General features: G+C 49.4%; 4 protein-coding genes across 4 annotated transcripts; 3 read left to right on the top strand and 1 right to left on the bottom strand.

Annotated features, from left to right (window-relative positions):
- Nucleotides 1-4,153: 4,153 nt before the first annotated feature.
- Nucleotides 4,154-6,280, top strand: P168DRAFT_283459 (FAD binding domain protein; the record flags this gene model as incomplete). Its single annotated transcript, XM_024836053.1, has 3 exons — nucleotides 4,154-4,157; nucleotides 4,267-6,215; nucleotides 6,269-6,280. The coding sequence occupies 3 exons, from the start codon at nucleotides 4,154-4,156 to the stop codon at nucleotides 6,278-6,280; spliced, it is 1,965 nt and encodes a 654-aa protein (XP_024691298.1).
- Nucleotides 6,281-6,422: 142 nt separating this feature from the next.
- P168DRAFT_190201 (uncharacterized protein) lies at nucleotides 6,423-6,871 on the top strand. The gene has a single exon (XM_024833010.1). The coding sequence runs from the start codon at nucleotides 6,565-6,567 to the stop codon at nucleotides 6,814-6,816; it is 252 nt and encodes an 83-aa protein (XP_024691297.1). The 5' UTR covers nucleotides 6,423-6,564; the 3' UTR covers nucleotides 6,817-6,871.
- A 227-nt stretch (nucleotides 6,872-7,098) lies between these two features.
- Nucleotides 7,099-7,687, top strand: P168DRAFT_190168 (uncharacterized protein). Its single transcript, XM_024833009.1, has one exon. It carries the CDS (start codon nucleotides 7,296-7,298, stop codon nucleotides 7,629-7,631), a length of 336 nt encoding a protein of 111 aa, XP_024691296.1. The 5' UTR covers nucleotides 7,099-7,295; the 3' UTR covers nucleotides 7,632-7,687.
- Nucleotides 7,674-10,426, bottom strand: P168DRAFT_328713 (C6 zinc finger domain protein; the record flags this gene model as incomplete). The annotated part of the gene is made up of 5 exons (XM_024841380.1): nucleotides 7,674-8,841; nucleotides 8,906-9,135; nucleotides 9,185-9,607; nucleotides 9,713-10,114; nucleotides 10,206-10,426. The coding sequence occupies 5 exons, from the start codon at nucleotides 10,424-10,426 to the stop codon at nucleotides 8,171-8,173; spliced, it is 1,947 nt and encodes a 648-aa protein (XP_024691295.1). The 3' UTR covers nucleotides 7,674-8,170.
- Between the last annotated feature and the right edge of the window lie 6,678 nt (nucleotides 10,427-17,104).

Below are 17,104 nucleotides of genomic sequence, written 5' to 3'. Positions count from 1 at the left end.
GTCAGCCTCAATTACGAAGTACACCAAAAGAGTAAGAGCTATGTACATGGGAACTACTAGCGCTTCCCCGAAATGCCCTAGCTTGGTAGAGGACTCGACCGTTGGATGCAGTCGATCCATCAGCTAGGAAGACAGCACAGGCTGATTGGCCCGGTATATTTTAACCTCGAACAGGGATGCCAACCCAAATCGACACCGGGCCCTTTCATTGGCCATATCGTATTAAGTGCTGACCAATTGAGTGATCTACTAGATGGATAATCCCCAGGAAGTCGGGAGCCTCGAAGGAATACAGCCTCTGTCTACCGAGCTGACCCTCCTGTCAGCCTCGCTGTGGCTCAGTCGACCAAACGGGACGTCATCGTACAGGAACAATTCCCACTATGCTCCGCATCCAGCGCTTCTGGCACTACACGTCCCTGGAATCAGCCACACTTCCCTCTGTGAGACATAATCCGGTCACCGCAGGGTCCTCTCCCACCAACACATCCTGCCTCCTCTACTATGAAACATACTTAAACACCTTGTAAATCAGGTGCCTTTGTGACGGTCAGCCGCAGATACGTAAGCTAATCGTTCAGACCCTGATTTGTGGCTATTTTGATCGACCAGATGCAGACCCCAGCTTCCATGTGCTGGCACACCGTCATCTCCATATTTGGCTCCCTCATCTGAGATTGAGAGACGTTTAATCGGCTAATATGTCAGCTGACATGCGGTGCTTCCCACATAAATTGTCGTTTTGGCTCTTCGTGTTGCTTTTAATCTTGCAACTATTCGCATTTTTTCATAGCCCTAGGAATCATCAATATCATTGATATCTTTTGCTAATTCATCGACAGTTCTGCACCCCAACGCCCTTTACAGTTTGGCTTTGAACACTGAAACTTTCTTATTGATCAGTTGGGTTGTACTTATGTGCTGACCCCAGCTATCCGTATCATTCGTGGTATGTTTTCCAAGCCTGTACCCTTATACTGAGTACTACCGTAATCTAACCGTGCTTATATCATGTGGTATTCAAACTTTAGGAGGATTGAAATCAGTGAACTAACGATTATATAGATCACTGTGATGCAACCTCACGCCCCCATCCCTTGTTATCCTGACTCAACCATGTTTATTCCAGATTACAATGAATATATCACTATTGGAGAGCGAACACCACTCACACTGTTTGCTGTGCTCTCCTTTCTCCCCATATTCCTCATAGAAATGTTTGTCGGACGCGCGACAATGGGCTCATGCAAATTTCGGCCAGTACTTACAGGTGCTGGACAACCCATAACTTGTCTCGTTCACGTGAGTATAAAGAATGCAATCAGCCAGTACATTGGCCAACTTGTAGAGCTTTTCTCTCGCAAGGGTTATTTGAATTTTCATATCTTGCAACTTCCATAGTCTTAGGAATAGCTCCACAAAAATTACCATAAACATCAATATTTACCATTTCCATTGGCGCTCTCCTATAATCTCTAAACTCAGTAGATAGACTAGATAGACTAGATAGGTGAGTTTACCGAACAAAATTATCCTGGCTGAGAGTGTATACTCTGAGAGCGAGACGGCGGTTGCAACAGCTTAGGCTTGGCCAGGCTGTGCGGGAAGCCATCACTGAGCTAACAGAACCCCAACGCTAGACGAGAAAGACTAGGCTAAAGTGGAGCGAGAGCCTTGAAGGAGTGGATACGAGGTAGGTAGCAAGGCAGACAGGCAAGTTTCAATGTTTGAACTACAGTATCTTGTTTGAGTGTACGCATATCAGGCCAAAGTCGATGTCTAGTCATAGCGTGCCGTGTGGTATATTATATGTATTACCATCATCTTGATCAATTGTTCTTTGACACATCTCTCATGAAGTAGCCCAAGTTCTTGTCAACTTATATAATCTATATATGGCTGTTAGTTAACGTGGCCGGTTATCCTGCTCTAGCAACCGACTGAATAGCCGTCGAACGATAGTATAGGAAGGCCCTCACAATTAGAGGAGAGAAAATATAAATTGTAACAAACCACACAAAAATCAATTAAGAAAGAAAACGAAGGCAAAGAAAAAAGAAAAGAAACCCCACTTCGCAATCTTTACCCTCTCAACCTCCCCACCCAAATTAACTTCGACCACGACACACTGGAAGCTCCCAAGAATCCAACGTCAGAACCTAGACTCCGATCGCGCAGGGAACTAGGAACTTCTCTAGAACAGCGTGGAACGAACCCCATGCATGCAACGACGATCAATCTAAATAAACATCGTGGATGGAGACGGAAAGAAGTTACCCTCCTTTTTTTTGCTTTTGGCCCTTTGGGGAGACTGGAGAGCAGGAGAGAGCTCGGGCTTAGATACCTGGTACTATACTATACCTGATCTGGAGGAAGTGGGAGGGTCAAGCCCCGACGGACTCACTTTTGCCTCGTGGGTGAACGATTGGCTGTTGATGATGCCGATTACTCCATACTGACCTACTGGGTAAACTATAGAGGAGGCAGGGTTCCCCGTGGGCTGACTTGGACGAATTTGGCGAGGCCCCTGTTAATACCCTCATAGGGTAAGTAGGTGAACGATCGTATAATTGTAATTCAAGGGGTGTTGGTATGCAAAGTGGAGCGGTGAGGACGAGGTTCATTGGGGAGACCCTAATCAGATGGATAATCTGATTGATATGATCCCGTGTGCGACCCTTTCGTTTGTTGGGATTGGGTGGGCCCACCAATCTCCGTCACATGAGCCTGAGGCCGGAAAGCCCGGGAAGACGATCACCATATGTTTTCATGAGTGTTATGATTTAAGATAGGGATAGGAATGGGGATTGTACATAGGGTAGTGTATTAATGAAAGGAAATAAATAATAAATAAAACAGCATGTATCCTTGTATCCCAGCACCGACCGGTCTGGATGGGAGGCTGTCGTGCCACCCGGTCACCGTCAGTTATCTGATCCGGACCCTGCAACCTCCGACATCACGTGACTACGACCTCGGTTGCGTCGTAACATCCAGTCGCCGATAACAGCCTTTCCCCTTGCTATAGAAATTGAACATGATATATTGATATCGATCTCTTTTGTATTGACAATTCATCTACAGGGGATAACAATGACCCTGCAGGGCAAAGGTCCAGTCGAGAATAACAATCTCCGGCTGGAAGGGATGCGTGCACCCGGATCAGATTAGATCGGTGACGGTATTTAACATTCCAGTATTGATCATTACGCCGGTCGCGAATCTTACCCCGCTAGGGTAATCCCTTCCACTCAATGCAACTACTGCACGATTACAATTGATGGGGATGTCGTATATAGATAATAGGAGTATTTATAAAGTATGGGGTAAGAGTATTTCCCTGACGAATGAGGTTCCCAATGATGCGTGAGGATTATCTAAGATAATGAGAAAGGAAGACCACTCGGGAAGGCACGGGTGATGGTATGGTCCTGTATCGGCCGGAGGTGGCGACAGTGCTTTCATCATGCTTATCATATCTGATTTTTCCAGGTTTGACGGTGTGACAGTCAGGATTTCCCTTTGATCGGATTGATCTGGATTCTTTCGGCATTTAAATAAGCTAGATTCTTCTCATGATCTGGGTCATTTGACATGACTACATTTAACTACCGAATTAGATAAACAACGATTGATTCCTATCTACTCCGTACCGTCAGGTCCATTCTATCAGATCAGATTACCGTGAGGATCCACCCCTAGTCTCTCCTCCTTGCCGACCTAGCCTGGACGGAACCGCCATTCCGGTGCCGGTTTGCCTCAGCCGAGAAAGACACACCATTTTCCCTCCGTCTTTCCCCTCTCTTTCCTCCATCTTGATCGACTCTCCTCATTGTCTCCAATCCTGACTTTCTTGTTGAACTCTCTCCCCTCCAATCTTCTAGACGGACCCAGTCTCCAATCGCCCGGGTCTGTTCCTCCTTTTGATCCTCTCCCTTATGTGAATTAGCTTTGGTGGCTCTCATCCTTTTTGCTTTTTTTCCCGCTCGCCCCATATCTTAAGACACTCCCCATCATACCACCACTCCTCCGTTCTCTCGGCCTGCCTTTCCGTGAGAACTTTCTTTTAAACTTCCCAAGTTCTCCTGGTCGACACATCTTTGGTCGGTCTGCATCTCGACTCCCAATTCATCCCCCAATCCAACCGAACAGAATGGGTAAGTAGTCGCAAAATCCTCCCTCTTCCCACCCGAGGAGACGACCTTGCTATCCTCCGTACACATCGAGGTACGGCCAACAGACAATGGCTGATTGAATACCTACCAGTGCACGCGGTCGCTTTACCCGCTCGGCCGGCGAACAAGGCCTCTCGGTCCCCGAGCGCCTCGACCGGTCATGGCGATTACCGGCCGAATATTCCCGTCTCCTCGACCTCCCACCCGGATAACCCGGTTCCCGAGGAACCTCGCGGTGTCCGCTCACTGTCAATCACCGACCGGACCTTCACGGCTACCTCCGTATCGTCCCAGGACACCACAACCAGCAGCACCAGCAGCGACCCCCAGAGCCCACAGACCCCCGCCACGGAGCCCCCATCAGATGAGGACCTCGGCCTGAAGCAGCTTCCGTCGACAGAGACTACCGGGCATCAGCGCCGGGCGTCGACCGTGCTGATCTCCCAGAACTCCGATGACATGCGGAGAGTTCTGGAGGGTGTCGGTTCCGCGGGTACCCAGAAGATCCAGCCGCTATGCTGCGGAGGTGGTTGCTGTCGCAGCCAGCCCTTGAGCCAGACTATCGGTCCCGTCGTGGGCTCCAATGGCGTCACCCCCCCGAACAACAAGGCGTACCGGGCTCTCGAGCTGAACGTGGACCTCCTGACCTTGGACAGTCCCCTGACCAACGTCGTCCCTCTCCCTGAAAAGACGGTGACGTTCTCCAAGATTCCCGCATCCGCGGTCGATATGCAGCTCGGACCGGCGGATCACCCCCCTCCGTTTGTCCAACCGCACCCCCCCTACGACGTCTACCGTGCCCCCGTTTACCACGCCCGCGAGCTCACCGGGTCGGGCGCGGAAAAGCGCACGTACCACTTTGACATCGACATCACCGACTACCCCACCGAGGGAGGCAACGTCGACTTCGTCGTGGGCGGCGCCATTGGCGTGTGCCCCATGAACAAGGAGGAGGAAGTGGAGGACATCTTCAACCAACTGGGCATTCCCAAGTCTCTGCGCGACAAGAAGGTCAGCATGCGCACCACCAAAGGCAGATGGCCCACCATCTGGGGCGACGACCAGCCCCGTGAGTTGATCACCACGCGGCGCGAGCTTCTCAACTGGTGCTCCGACATCCAGAGCTATGCCCCCACCAAGGACCTCTTCCGCCTGCTGGGCGAATACGCCAGCGAACCCAACGAGCGACAGATCCTCATGTTCCTCGCCTCCGCCCAGGGCCAGGGCGCCTTCTGCGACCTGCGCACCGCATCCTACGTCACCGTGTCCCAGCTGCTGCACGCCTTCCCGTCCTCGCAGCCGCCCCTGGACCACCTGCTCTCCGTCCTCCACACCCTCATGCCCCGATTCTACTCCCTCTCGCAAGACCCCCTACTCTCGCACGCCACCAAGGGCACGCAGAAGCGTCGCCTAGTCGAGGTAGCCGTGACGGTCGCCGAGTCAAGCGACTGGAAGGGGGGCCAACGCACAGGCGTCGGATCAGGTTTCATGGAGCGCGTCGCGCGCCAGGTCGTCGACGCCGAGAAGCAAGGCATCGACCCGTCGACGCTCGACATCCACATCCCCATGTTCCGCGGACTGATGGCGAACCCGCTAGCCACGCGCTTCGCGTCCGACGGGCCCATGCTCCTCATCGGTGCCGGCGTCGGCGTCGCCCCGTTCCGCGGCTTCGTGCAACGCCGTCTGAAGTCGGCCAACTGCGCCAACAAGGTCTGGGTGCTGCAGGGGGTACGTGACTCCCTACTGGACGAGCTCTACCGCGGCGAATGGGGCGTCGATGAAGCCAAGGTGCGCACCGTCGTGCAGAGCCGCAAAGGCGAGAGCAAGTACGTGCAGGAAGAAGTGCGCCATCAGGCTGATCTCGTCTGGTTCGTTATCAACGCGCTGGACGGTCGTGTCTTCGTCTGCGGTAGCGGCAAGGGCATGGGCGAGGGCGTCGAAGCTGCCCTCGTCGACGTCGCCATGGTCAAAGGGAATCTGAACGAGGAAGAGGCCAAGCTGTTCTGGAAGAATAAGAACGAAGCGGGCCAGTATATTGCTGTATGTCTCCTCCCTACCTACCCCGGCCATTGAACTTTACTAACGAAAATTAGGAAACCTGGTAAATTTGTACATTTGATTCTTGGTTATGACCGAGTCGACCTCGGGTGTTTAATTTTTTCTTCATCTACCGCTTCACCTTCAAAAGTCCGACAGATACGCTTCCTTCTCATCCGGTGACTCTCATTTCCGCCCTCCCATACGTCACCCCCGCATCACCTCCCAGTATCTGTCCAGCCGCCAGCGTCTATTCTTCTTCCTTCCTTTTTCTCTCAACCATCATCAGCTGGCGGCTTCCAATCTACCTGTTCATTTACCATATCTTGTCGATAACATCATTGACATACATATGAAGGGTCACCCGGTAGAACCGGGATTTCATATTTATTTGTTTCTTACATTTCTGTTATATGTCATGGCGCACATGGTCGGTCCGGTTCGGTCTGTTTTTCTTCATGTTTTTCATCATTTCATTTGCACATTTTCCATGTACTTGTGTGGACAAAGATGGCCTATATACACAACAAGTCAGATATGGTTACCACACCATCTTACCAATATAGATCCAATCAATCAATTCCATATCCCACAACGAAAATAACAATAACCAACTTGCAACGTTACCTCATAAATGACACGCATAGGCACATACCTAGGTATCTCCTAGAATTCCTTAGCTTTTGTGATTTGATTTTCCCAATTTCTTGATTGTTACTCCTTTCTCCCCTCTAATCTTACTCTTCCTCTCCACCATCCATTCCAAGTGAAACACATAGATAAAACATATGCTAGTTGACATGCTTTATATTGCATGACACTCGCAAGCCATACCAGATAAGAATGAATGAATTGAATGACGAAGATACTACCTGGTAAATACGTACACAGATAGACAAAACAAAAGCCTCGAGTGATAACAGATGCCACTACACTTCATCTGAAAGATGCTATCTACCTACCTACGCACCTACCTACCTACCCATCTATCTGCCTAGACGATGGCAGATCATGCCATTGGGGTTCAGCACATGACTCGAGAAATATCCTCTTGCTCCGAATGATTGATTGATTGATTCATTCATGCATGCATGCCTTGTTATTAATATTAATCATACAATCGAGACTTTCGTCCTTGGGTTCTGTTTTGGCTTTGGTTGCTTTTCTTTTTTCTCATTTATTTGTTATTTACTCATTCGATTTTATTTCATTTTCCTTCATATCTTTCGTTCAACTCATTATTTGATTTTATTTGATTTATTTCTATTTAATATTCCAAATAATCTACCCCATTCCTTCCGAGACAAGGTTCCTGTGTGGCGATTATACTCCGCACGAGTATACTCCGCACGCAGCATATCCAATGATAACGATTCCTTCTTCCCCAACCAACCTACATACAATCCCTTTACAGACTAATCCTAATTTGATCAAAGAAAGGAAGAAAGCTGCTGCCCGAGAAACAAATTCGTATAGACAAACTAAATAAAGGGATCTTTTTCCAACAAAAATAACGGGTAAAGGGTATGGGTATTCGAGAAACCTCCTATCAAGCAGAGATGTGTCTATACTATATTAGAAAGGTGGGGGGGAAACAAACATAAACAACCAGAGTAAATAAACCATGAAACCGTCCATCAAGCGTGGGAATAGCAGCAATAAGGAAGTGAGTGCAAAAAGTGGGGGGAATAATCGACAAAAATGCAAGTCAGTCAAGTCGGTCGGATAAAACAGACTTCGACTACCTGCCGCGTCGGGTGAGATCTCGATTTGGGTAAGTTCAGGAGCGGGGTTAAGTCTTTTTTTGACAGCCACAACCGAAGAAGACCAGCTTACTTCGTTCGTATATGCGGGTCAGAAAACGAAACAAGATGCGAGCCCAAATGAACACCACCTGATCCTTTATCTTCCGTAAAAGGCAATAGTCTACCGCCAGCCATCCCAGATTGTGTTTGGCGCTAGAAGCTGGCCGCTCGATATGGGCCCACTGGGACGGGGACCTCGGCCCCGACACAGGCTAAGGGCCCTAGCACACCGCCGCCAGCGGCGCTGTGGCCGGGATATGAAGAGGCGCCTAGGAACTCTGGCACCAGCTGGTCTAGGACGGCGTACCCGCCGCCGTCCATCATCAGGCCGGCGACGTCGCCGTCTGACACGAGCTGTGGCACGAAGGGCGGCGCCTGCGACATGCTTGACACGGGCTCGAACGGCGACTGCGAGCCGTCAACGATGCCCGACGAGGAGACCGACGACGCAGCATCGTGGCAGTCTGTGCAGCGGCGCTTGAACTCCGAGATCATGAATGCGAACCGGTACGCGATGTGGTTCTCATCCGGCCCGAGTTGTAGTAGGAAGGCTTGGGTCTGGTCGATGAGCGGGTCGAGGAAGTTGAAATCGCACAGGTTCAGTGCGGCGTAGCCCACCACGAAGTAAACGTGGTCGATGGCCGACAGCGCGGTCGAGAACGGTGTCCGCAGGAATTTGTTGAGGATGAACCGTGAGTTGTGAAGGATCTCGGTCGGCAGGCGGTGGTCTTCGGGGCGCTGTCGCTGCACTCGCATGGTCGTGCGGTGGAGCAGGATCTGGCAGAACCAGAGGCTGAGCTCGAGGGTAGACTGTGCATCGCCGGCTGGAAGTGTGTTAGTCCCCTGTGGTGGTACGTGTAGGCCAGATGGCAGGTGGAGGGATCATACCGAGCAGGTGGGCCCATTTCATCTTCCACCGTTCGAGCTCCTCGAATTCCACATCGCTGGTCTGCATCAAGAGCGGATTGCACTGGATCTTGGAGGTGATCAGGTGTAGTTGGATCTCCGCCACTACCCGAGCATCTTCTAATGTCGCAGCCGGGTGGTCCAGGATGCGGGGACAGTGGTCCAGATGACGTTGCTGGATTTGCAGTGGACGGGCGTTGCCAACAGAATGACTAGATGGGTAATTAGCAAAATTCTTCGAACACGGGTACGGGGACGTACTGTAGTTGCGTCAGACAGACTGCATTCCAGAGGCGCAACTGGACAGCTGTCTCGTCGTTGACCATCAGCTCGGTGGGAGCGTAGTTAAGGAAGCCAAAGGAGATGGTCGCATGCTGGACGGAGATCCCGCTTAGGACCCAGCTATCCATCGGTGGCTCTTTCTGGACGGTCGCCGGCCATAGACAGAGAAGTACCAATGCTTGCAGCGACTCGTAAGTCAACGGGGGGCGTTCCCATACGATACTGGCCGCTGCCTGTCGCACCTGGAGACCGATGGCCTGTCTGACGGCAGATGGTAGTCCAGGTATATATCGCGACCCTAGCAAGCAGGCGGCGCTGTAAAGTAAAGGATTGGCTCGTTGAAGGTCATGAAGATCTGTGGTGTTGTATACCGAGATCCAGCGGCCAAAGTGCTCGACGAATCTGCAGTCATGTGTCAGTACCAGTGGACAATCTAGAGTAACATCAAAGATAGGAGAAGGTAACCAATTCTTTGGAGAAAAAAAAAAGGAAAGTGATCATGCGTACAGTTGAATCAATCTCTGCGATAGCTTGGGATCAATGGCACCCTGGGGGACATGATCGATCAGAGAAAGGCCATCACCACGGAAGCCCCCGGTGTCTCTCATCAACTCGGATTGAAGGTCCTGTATGAGACGAACCGGTCTGGGTAAATGCGGGGATGATACACCATCCATAGAGGTGGACGAGTCATCCGTGTGAACACTACGTGCTAATTGGGGCGCCTGGATGCCGGAGAGGTTGGGTGCTTGGCTCAGCATCTGCTGCAGTAACCCGGTCATCTCCTTCATGTTCTTTTCTAAAGAGATCAGCCGCTCTTCGATGGACGGGATTGCCGTCGTCGCTTCCGACCACATTGACGAAGTGTCTTGGAAGCGATCGGCCGTCTCGGGCAGCTGACAATCGATTCTAAGAAAACGGATGTTAGCGATTCCTACGAGTCATGCTTGGTTCCAATCGCTGGAAGGCGACTAGAAAACAAGGTGATGAGCATGCTAACCTGAGCGAAAGGCAGCGGCGACACGCGTGGCCGCGGGGATCAAGGTCGCATCTGGTCTTCAGCTTGCGACAGGTGTTACACGCGGTCATCGATCGTCGGATCCGTCCCTTCGGGCGTGCAGTGTCCCCGTCGATCGTGGGTCTACCGTCGTCGGCCCCATCGAAGCCTTTGCGGTCCCACAAGGGATGTTCGTATTTGACATCTTCTGTGGTTCGGGTCATTGTGCGAAAAAATAGAGTTTTAAAACAGAGCAATCATTCGGGAATAAGGTGGACAAGCCAAGGGCAAAGAGGAGCAATTGCTCTTGAACAAGCTGAGCGTAGAGAAAGCAGCGGTCAAGCGATGAAGATCCCGTGCAAATCATCCAACTCCTTGAGTGGGGAGGAGGATGGGCCTTTTAACGCTCACACCAGACTGAGCATTCGAAGAATGGTGTTAGGTGGACAGGTGTTGACGAGATAGGCAGTCCCATTGGCGCAGCGGGTAATAACGAACCTGGGGTAGAATGTTTCCTAATCGGCACATTGTGACCAATCCGGTTCACCCTGCAAACCTTCTAGAAAGATATGAAGGGGACCGTGATACCGTCGTCCGACTCCTTAGCGAGAGGGGGTGATGGACATGATTAGCAGGAGGACCCTTGTTGTGGTCCCAGCGTAAACCGGATCGGGTGGGAGCTGCGCGAGCGATGAGGGGCGAGAGTGGGTGGGATTGGATTGACACCCGCTGTCGGGTGGCGGTGACTAGGGATGATTTGTCCAGGCTTATCATGAGGCGAGCTGCGTAAGGGAGGGGGTACTGGAAAGTACCTCCTGCTGCTAGCAGTGGAAAATCGACGGTACTCGGGCAGATCTCTCGAGGGAAGATGGTGCATTGGCCGCAAAGAGACTTTGCCCCTTTGAGCGGGCAATCCTTTACTGGAGCGGTCCCTATCATCTCATCCGCTCCTCCTCGCCATTTGTTCAGGTCCTCGGGCATTCTAATTGGGTTTGGGACGATACTGCGTTGAGTGTTACCCTCCGAAACCCATGCAAATTGTCAGGAACAGATGGATCATCAGTCCAGTGGTCACGGTATCAGGCCGATCGCGCAGATCGCGAAGAATATCAGATTATCCGAGAAGCCTGCACATCGCGACATGTGAGGATCCCCTTATAAGGTCGGATCGACTGTACCTTTGCAGGAAAAGTTTTCACCATTTTCGTCTACCTCAAACAGCGGTTGCTGCAATACGACCTTGGTGAACCCTGGACGGACGGCTACCAGCGGTATCACCGAATAAGTTACGTTTTAGCGCCGTGAGATCCATGTCTAGTTCGCTTCACCATCGTAGCATGACCAATGCAGGTCCACAGTCTGCCATTCCGTCGACTCAGGGCCGTTGACAGGTACCGTCTATCCCATAGGGGCCCCATTCGGAGACTGCCGATGAGTAGTGTAACTATCTAGAAACATGATTCAGCGTTCTATCATCTTCCCACACACCAGAGTCAAAATAGGATGAAGGATGAGAAGTCTCCCTACTATCCAGATGGAGATGGTTGTCAAACCAGTCCGTCGACTTGGCGCGCTGCCGTGACCCTGTTAGCGCAGCCATGTTGCGGTGCAATTGTGGATCCAGACCCCCGGCTGCCGTTCGACTCATTGCTAGAAGTGCAATGGTAGCATCGGTTGAAGAGATTCGGGGCTTACGCATCGTTCATCCTGGATCCTAAACCGCGTTGAGGGGGAAAAGCGTTGGGAGGGGGAGGGGAAAATGTGAAGAATCTCGTTTCAAGGCGGCAAGTGTCGGCAAAAGAAGCGTCTGCGTGTGCTGTCCACCACGAATCCTTCCTCGTCATCCCTCATCCCAAACCAATTAAAACCCAATTAATTCCAATTCTGGCTCCTAGGAACTCCAAGACAGCAGGGTCATAACCTTAGTATCCAGGGATATTACTGAATTCTCACTTGTCGCCACTATCGCACGTTGCATCGTTGAATATCCCAGTCAATGCTGATCGAGTTCTCCGATTCTGCTTTGGATTTCTTATCTTTGTCGATACTCGACCTTAGATTCATCTTTTACAGGTTCTTAGATTGGTTGAATCTGTGAATAATCTTATCTACGCGTCTCGAAGGATGGCGGCAAACGCAGGACAACAAATGAGAAGTCACCTTACGCGACCCAGACATATCAACTGAACATCACCCCCGACGCGCGATGCTGATTGGAAAATACCTTTCCCCGCCATAATCTTGATTTGATAGGTACCTGATATGGGGCCCTTGCTTCGAGAGGGGCCTTGAGGGCCTCAGGGCCAACCAATAGATAATGTCGGCGCTTTTGCCGAAATCTCTACTAAGAGTTCCGTTCTCGATGCAACTTCTCTCAGAGACCGGGCCTCCACGCATTGATTGAAAACACGTTTGGACTGACCCGCAGGGTTGCACTAGCGGCACAGACCATAGGCCGGATCCTTCAGGATGCCACCTTGTTCCATGTTAGCTCAAAGCCAACCTCCCGCAGGGCCCTTTTCGCATATCGACCAGGAACCGCATTTCCCTATCTGGTGACTTGAAACCAAATTCGATCGCCGAGGTCGACAGGGATGGATGGGCTCTTTCATTTGCGGCTTGAATGCATGTGATAGTTGATAGCTAGGTGGTATTCTCTCAATGCTGCGTAACACGCGGCTTCCTTCCATTTGAGTCGTAGTATACGTTGATAGCACCCGTACCTGAACATCAGATGTCATTATGAAACTGAGTTGCGTATGTGTCCGGAGATTGAACGGTGGCAATGGACTTGAGTGGCTCGCCCCTGAACTCACTGATATGTATGTCATCTGATAGTTCTATAGGGCTGATTACTGTCCTGGTGCTATGTGGGCTGAGACATGGCGTGCCGCGCCGGCTTCTCTCTGGCACTGGCACCACGTTCCACAGCGGCATTCAACATAGGCTGCCCTTCCTGCAAGATTAGAAGGTCCAGGGCTTGCCACCTAGAGCTAGTGTTCATGCTAGATTACCTGTGGGCTTATGCCCAGGCACATTGCCGAGTGTTGCGCCGTAAATGGGGAAGCTTGGCTTTCGAGGTCTTTGATATCAATAAGTTGCACTGTGTACATGGGATCAACGGTGATGATCTTGATAACGACGTAGCAGATAGAATCATCCAGAAACTCAATCTTTCAACGGTTCCACAGCCTCGCAAAGCCGAAGTGGCCTGACCGTCGCATTCAGTGGGAAGCTGTGCACCTGTACCGAGCACTGCGCTCAGATATCGCCCAGAACAGCACCTGACTCTTCGTGTAGCTCATTTGATATGATCTTCCATTATGAGAACGCAGAGGCGAGTGAGCTAATCAATGAAGAACCATGATTATGATTGGTTCATCGTGCAGATGGTTTCCATATACGCATTATACTCCATTTTCAGGCTCTAGCTCTCTGTCTGTTGATGATGAAAGCGTTCAGTTAACTCAATATACTCTCATCCTATACAGAATCTATTGTGTACTCTCTATTGGACATACTTTCTAGTGGTCTATCACCCCCTGTGCTTCTCGAACAGTGTGGTAGGGCTGTTATCTAGCATATACACTGTTCGGATACCCTTTTCCGACGATTAGTATTCCTCCCATCCACGTTCCCCCAAGCTATGCTACAAGCACATGCTCAGACTCAGCAAAAGAAAATCATTGGCCCTAAACCTGGTAACAGCTGCAGCTCTGACCCAAGACACCAAGCAGACTAACACACTTAATGCCGTCTCTTTCATTAATCTAGAACATTCTATCTCATATTGCAGCAAACCTTATCACTAATCTGAGACCTGCATAGTTTAGCTGTTCTTGCTCAAGGATTAGAGAGCTATTTATCAAGGTTCCTAGATACTCTTTGTGTTGATATCAAGTAAGTATTACACATATCAGGCAGAAGCAATCTTTGGGACCGGGCCTGCACTCTCAAACTCTTGCTATATTAGTTTACCGGGATTAATATAACTCGGAAAGTACACCGAGAATGATGATGAACTGGCTAACCAAAGTGCGGCCCTGGAAAGTGACTGAGCATGGGTGGTGAAATCGCAAGGTGGAGACCGCGGTTTTCCAGGCTCACCGGTCCTTCTACGAAGACTGGAAAGCGCCAAACAATTATAGATACATTTTACCAGCGCTGTGATATGGAGTTCAATGTGAACTAATCTTTGATGTAAAAAAAAATAGAGATTTGTCAGAAATTAGTTGAACCGAAACACCCAACTATAATGATAGAGCTCTTGTTCGGTGAACTTTATAAACAGATATATATAGCTTATATCTTCCCTAGAAAGCTGTCATACAACAAGAATTTGGACCCCGAACAATAGGCCATTGTCTATAACATGATTTACTATAAGAATGCCACGTATGTCCCAGTTTTTGAGAATGAATTAGTTCTATATGCGAGCTTAATAAGTGATTTGTACTGGGTTTGGTGAGACAGTGATTAAGCTAGTGATTTCTGTAATATGCTTGATTTAGTCTGTTTAAAGCGTCTGGAGAACTATCACATGCTTCTTAATTCCGGTCAGCATTCGATCTCAGAATATTTGTGAATAGTGATGATGTGATGAGGCAGTGAATGGAGAAGCAGGGACTCGAAACCAAGCCCTTCAGTCTACGCAAAATTCTATGTATCCTCCTCGCTCCTCTTTTTCTCGCCCTTTCTTCTCTCTAGAACTCCCCTACAAATCCAATGCCTATATCCTTACAATCTGCTATATGTAATTTTTCGAGACATGCGTCTCAATAGCTGATTCGATCTACCCGCCTCGGAGGGTTTACTCTCGGACGCGCTTTTGCATCTTTTAGATATCCATATTTTTACGGGTAGCTTTGATAAGTTCCTTGAACTACTCTAGATACGTCTTTGAGACCAAGCGCCTGCGCTTTTGAATGATGCTCGGCGTATACATATAGAATTCAAGTGCTATGCTACTCTCGTTTTCTCACTCGCCATATAACTCTACATACGGAAATAATCACAAACTACACCTACCTACTACATGTATATACCTGCCCAACCTAGCAGAGATTATCATCAATAATCTCTGATGCAGGTAATGGCATCATGGTAGCATTGTCAAATTCTCGAGGATTATGAGAATAGTTCCTGTTCCGTCTTGTCAGGACTTCGAGAGGGCTTCCTTCCCATCTTCCCCCAATCATGCAAATCTTCTTGCAACGGAAGCCACGATGCACCATGAGAGATCAATAAAATGACTGAATTCGCGTGCTTGGGCACTTTTTCTGCTTCTTACTCTCTTTATCGCGATATTCAGAAACCCTCTACAACACCGAACTTCCTAATATGCCTCGGTTTATGCCTCCTCCCCCCCCCAAGCGGTTTCTTCCCCACCCGGACACCGTGAGCGAAGTCCTGAAAGACATCTGGGAGGTACTGCGAAGTCGCCACGTCGAACCGAAAGAAAAGATGAACGACGTTTGGGCGCTAGTTACTGCACCCGCCATTTCGTTTCGTTCTCCATTGTTTCGTTGAATATTACAAGCGATTTTACGAGTAGTATGACTAGCAGGCCTATCATCGAGCATGGTACGGGGCCGATGGTTAGGTGACAAGCTTTGCCAGGCTCCATGATGGGATGGAGCGATAGACAATATCTGATCCTCTAGCACGTGTAGAGGCCTTTCAGTTTGACAAGCCTAGTACCTTCGGGTCCAGCTAGGCAAATCTTCTCCAAGCTGACGAGTGGTTTTATGGTGAACACTTGGTAGGGAAGATTCTTATCTTCCCGTAGGTTCGAGTCCTGCAGTTGGCTGTGACCATGGTGTTGGAGAACATTGGTTTGTTTACTCAGTTTGTTGAGATATATATTATGTGGAAGAGTGAGATATGAAATAGGCGAACATCAGCTGGCCTGCAAAGTTTACCCCCTTCAAAATTGTTGTTTTGACTCTTTGTGTTTTGCAACTATTCGCAAATATTCCACAATCATCAAATTTGTGGAAGAGTGATAAGTGTGATCGCCAATATCAGTTAATTTGCCCAGTTTGTTGCCTTACAAATTATTGTTTTGACTCTTCCTGTCTTGCTACTATTACAAACTCCTTTATAGTCCTCAAGTTCACCAATATTTTTGACCATTTGACTGTCCTCCGAAGTATATCAAGTTAGAGTGACTTGGGTTCCATATATTTACAACCTGTGGTGAAAATGATTGACACTATAAAACAAATAATCTATCCGTTATAAACTAACAACAAGATAGATGGAGTAATTGATATTCAAATTATAAAGCGCACAGATTACTGTATCCTACCACATGGTTCTACTAGCATTTTAGGATAGGGTTTACCTCACGTCAACATGACATTTCACATAATTAGGTAGATCTTGAAAAGGTTATCTTATTTCCTGTCTTCATTTCCATAATCTTTGTCTCAGTCTCACCATCCAATATCTTCGGCAAAATGTTGTCTTCCAACCGCTTCGTTGTTTACTCACTGGGCTGTGCCACAGCAGTCACTGCATATAGGCTCTTCGCGGCTTCCTGGCTAGTCTTGCCTCCATATGCCGATGCGCAGAAATTTCCCATAGACTGCGCCTTCTTTGCTTTAATGATGGCCGTGACTCTAAGCTATCGTGACCATTTTACCTTACGAGCGTTATACTATGTGGCTCTCACGCATGGCGTCCTAGCGCTGGGATACCTATCTGATGACTTAGTCGACTTCCACCTGGCGCCTGGAGACTCTGCTAGCCATTCGATAATTTACAACAAGTTGTTAACACACTTTATGACATCTTTCCTTCTGATCGCAGAGGCAGAGCACACAAGATGCCAGGTAAGTGTCAGCACTATCCCGCCAGAGCGCTCCATTACCCGAAGACTAACAAAGACTCGCCCTTCG

Source organism: Aspergillus campestris (genome assembly GCF_002847485.1).
Source record: "Aspergillus campestris IBT 28561 chromosome Unknown P168scaffold_9, whole genome shotgun sequence".
In the NCBI taxonomy this organism is placed as follows: domain Eukaryota; kingdom Fungi; phylum Ascomycota; class Eurotiomycetes; order Eurotiales; family Aspergillaceae; genus Aspergillus; species Aspergillus campestris.
The sequence above is the reverse complement of the archived record's forward strand: the minus strand, read 5'-3'. Positions and strand labels throughout refer to the sequence as shown.

Bases quoted from the DNA above. Each gene is read 5' to 3' on its own strand.
- P168DRAFT_190201 (XM_024833010.1), top strand. From the start codon at position 6,565: ATGAAGGGTCACCCGGTAGAACCGGGATTTCATATTTATTTGTTTCTT.
- P168DRAFT_190168 (XM_024833009.1), top strand. From the start codon at position 7,296: ATGCATGCATGCCTTGTTATTAATATTAATCATACAATCGAGACTTTC.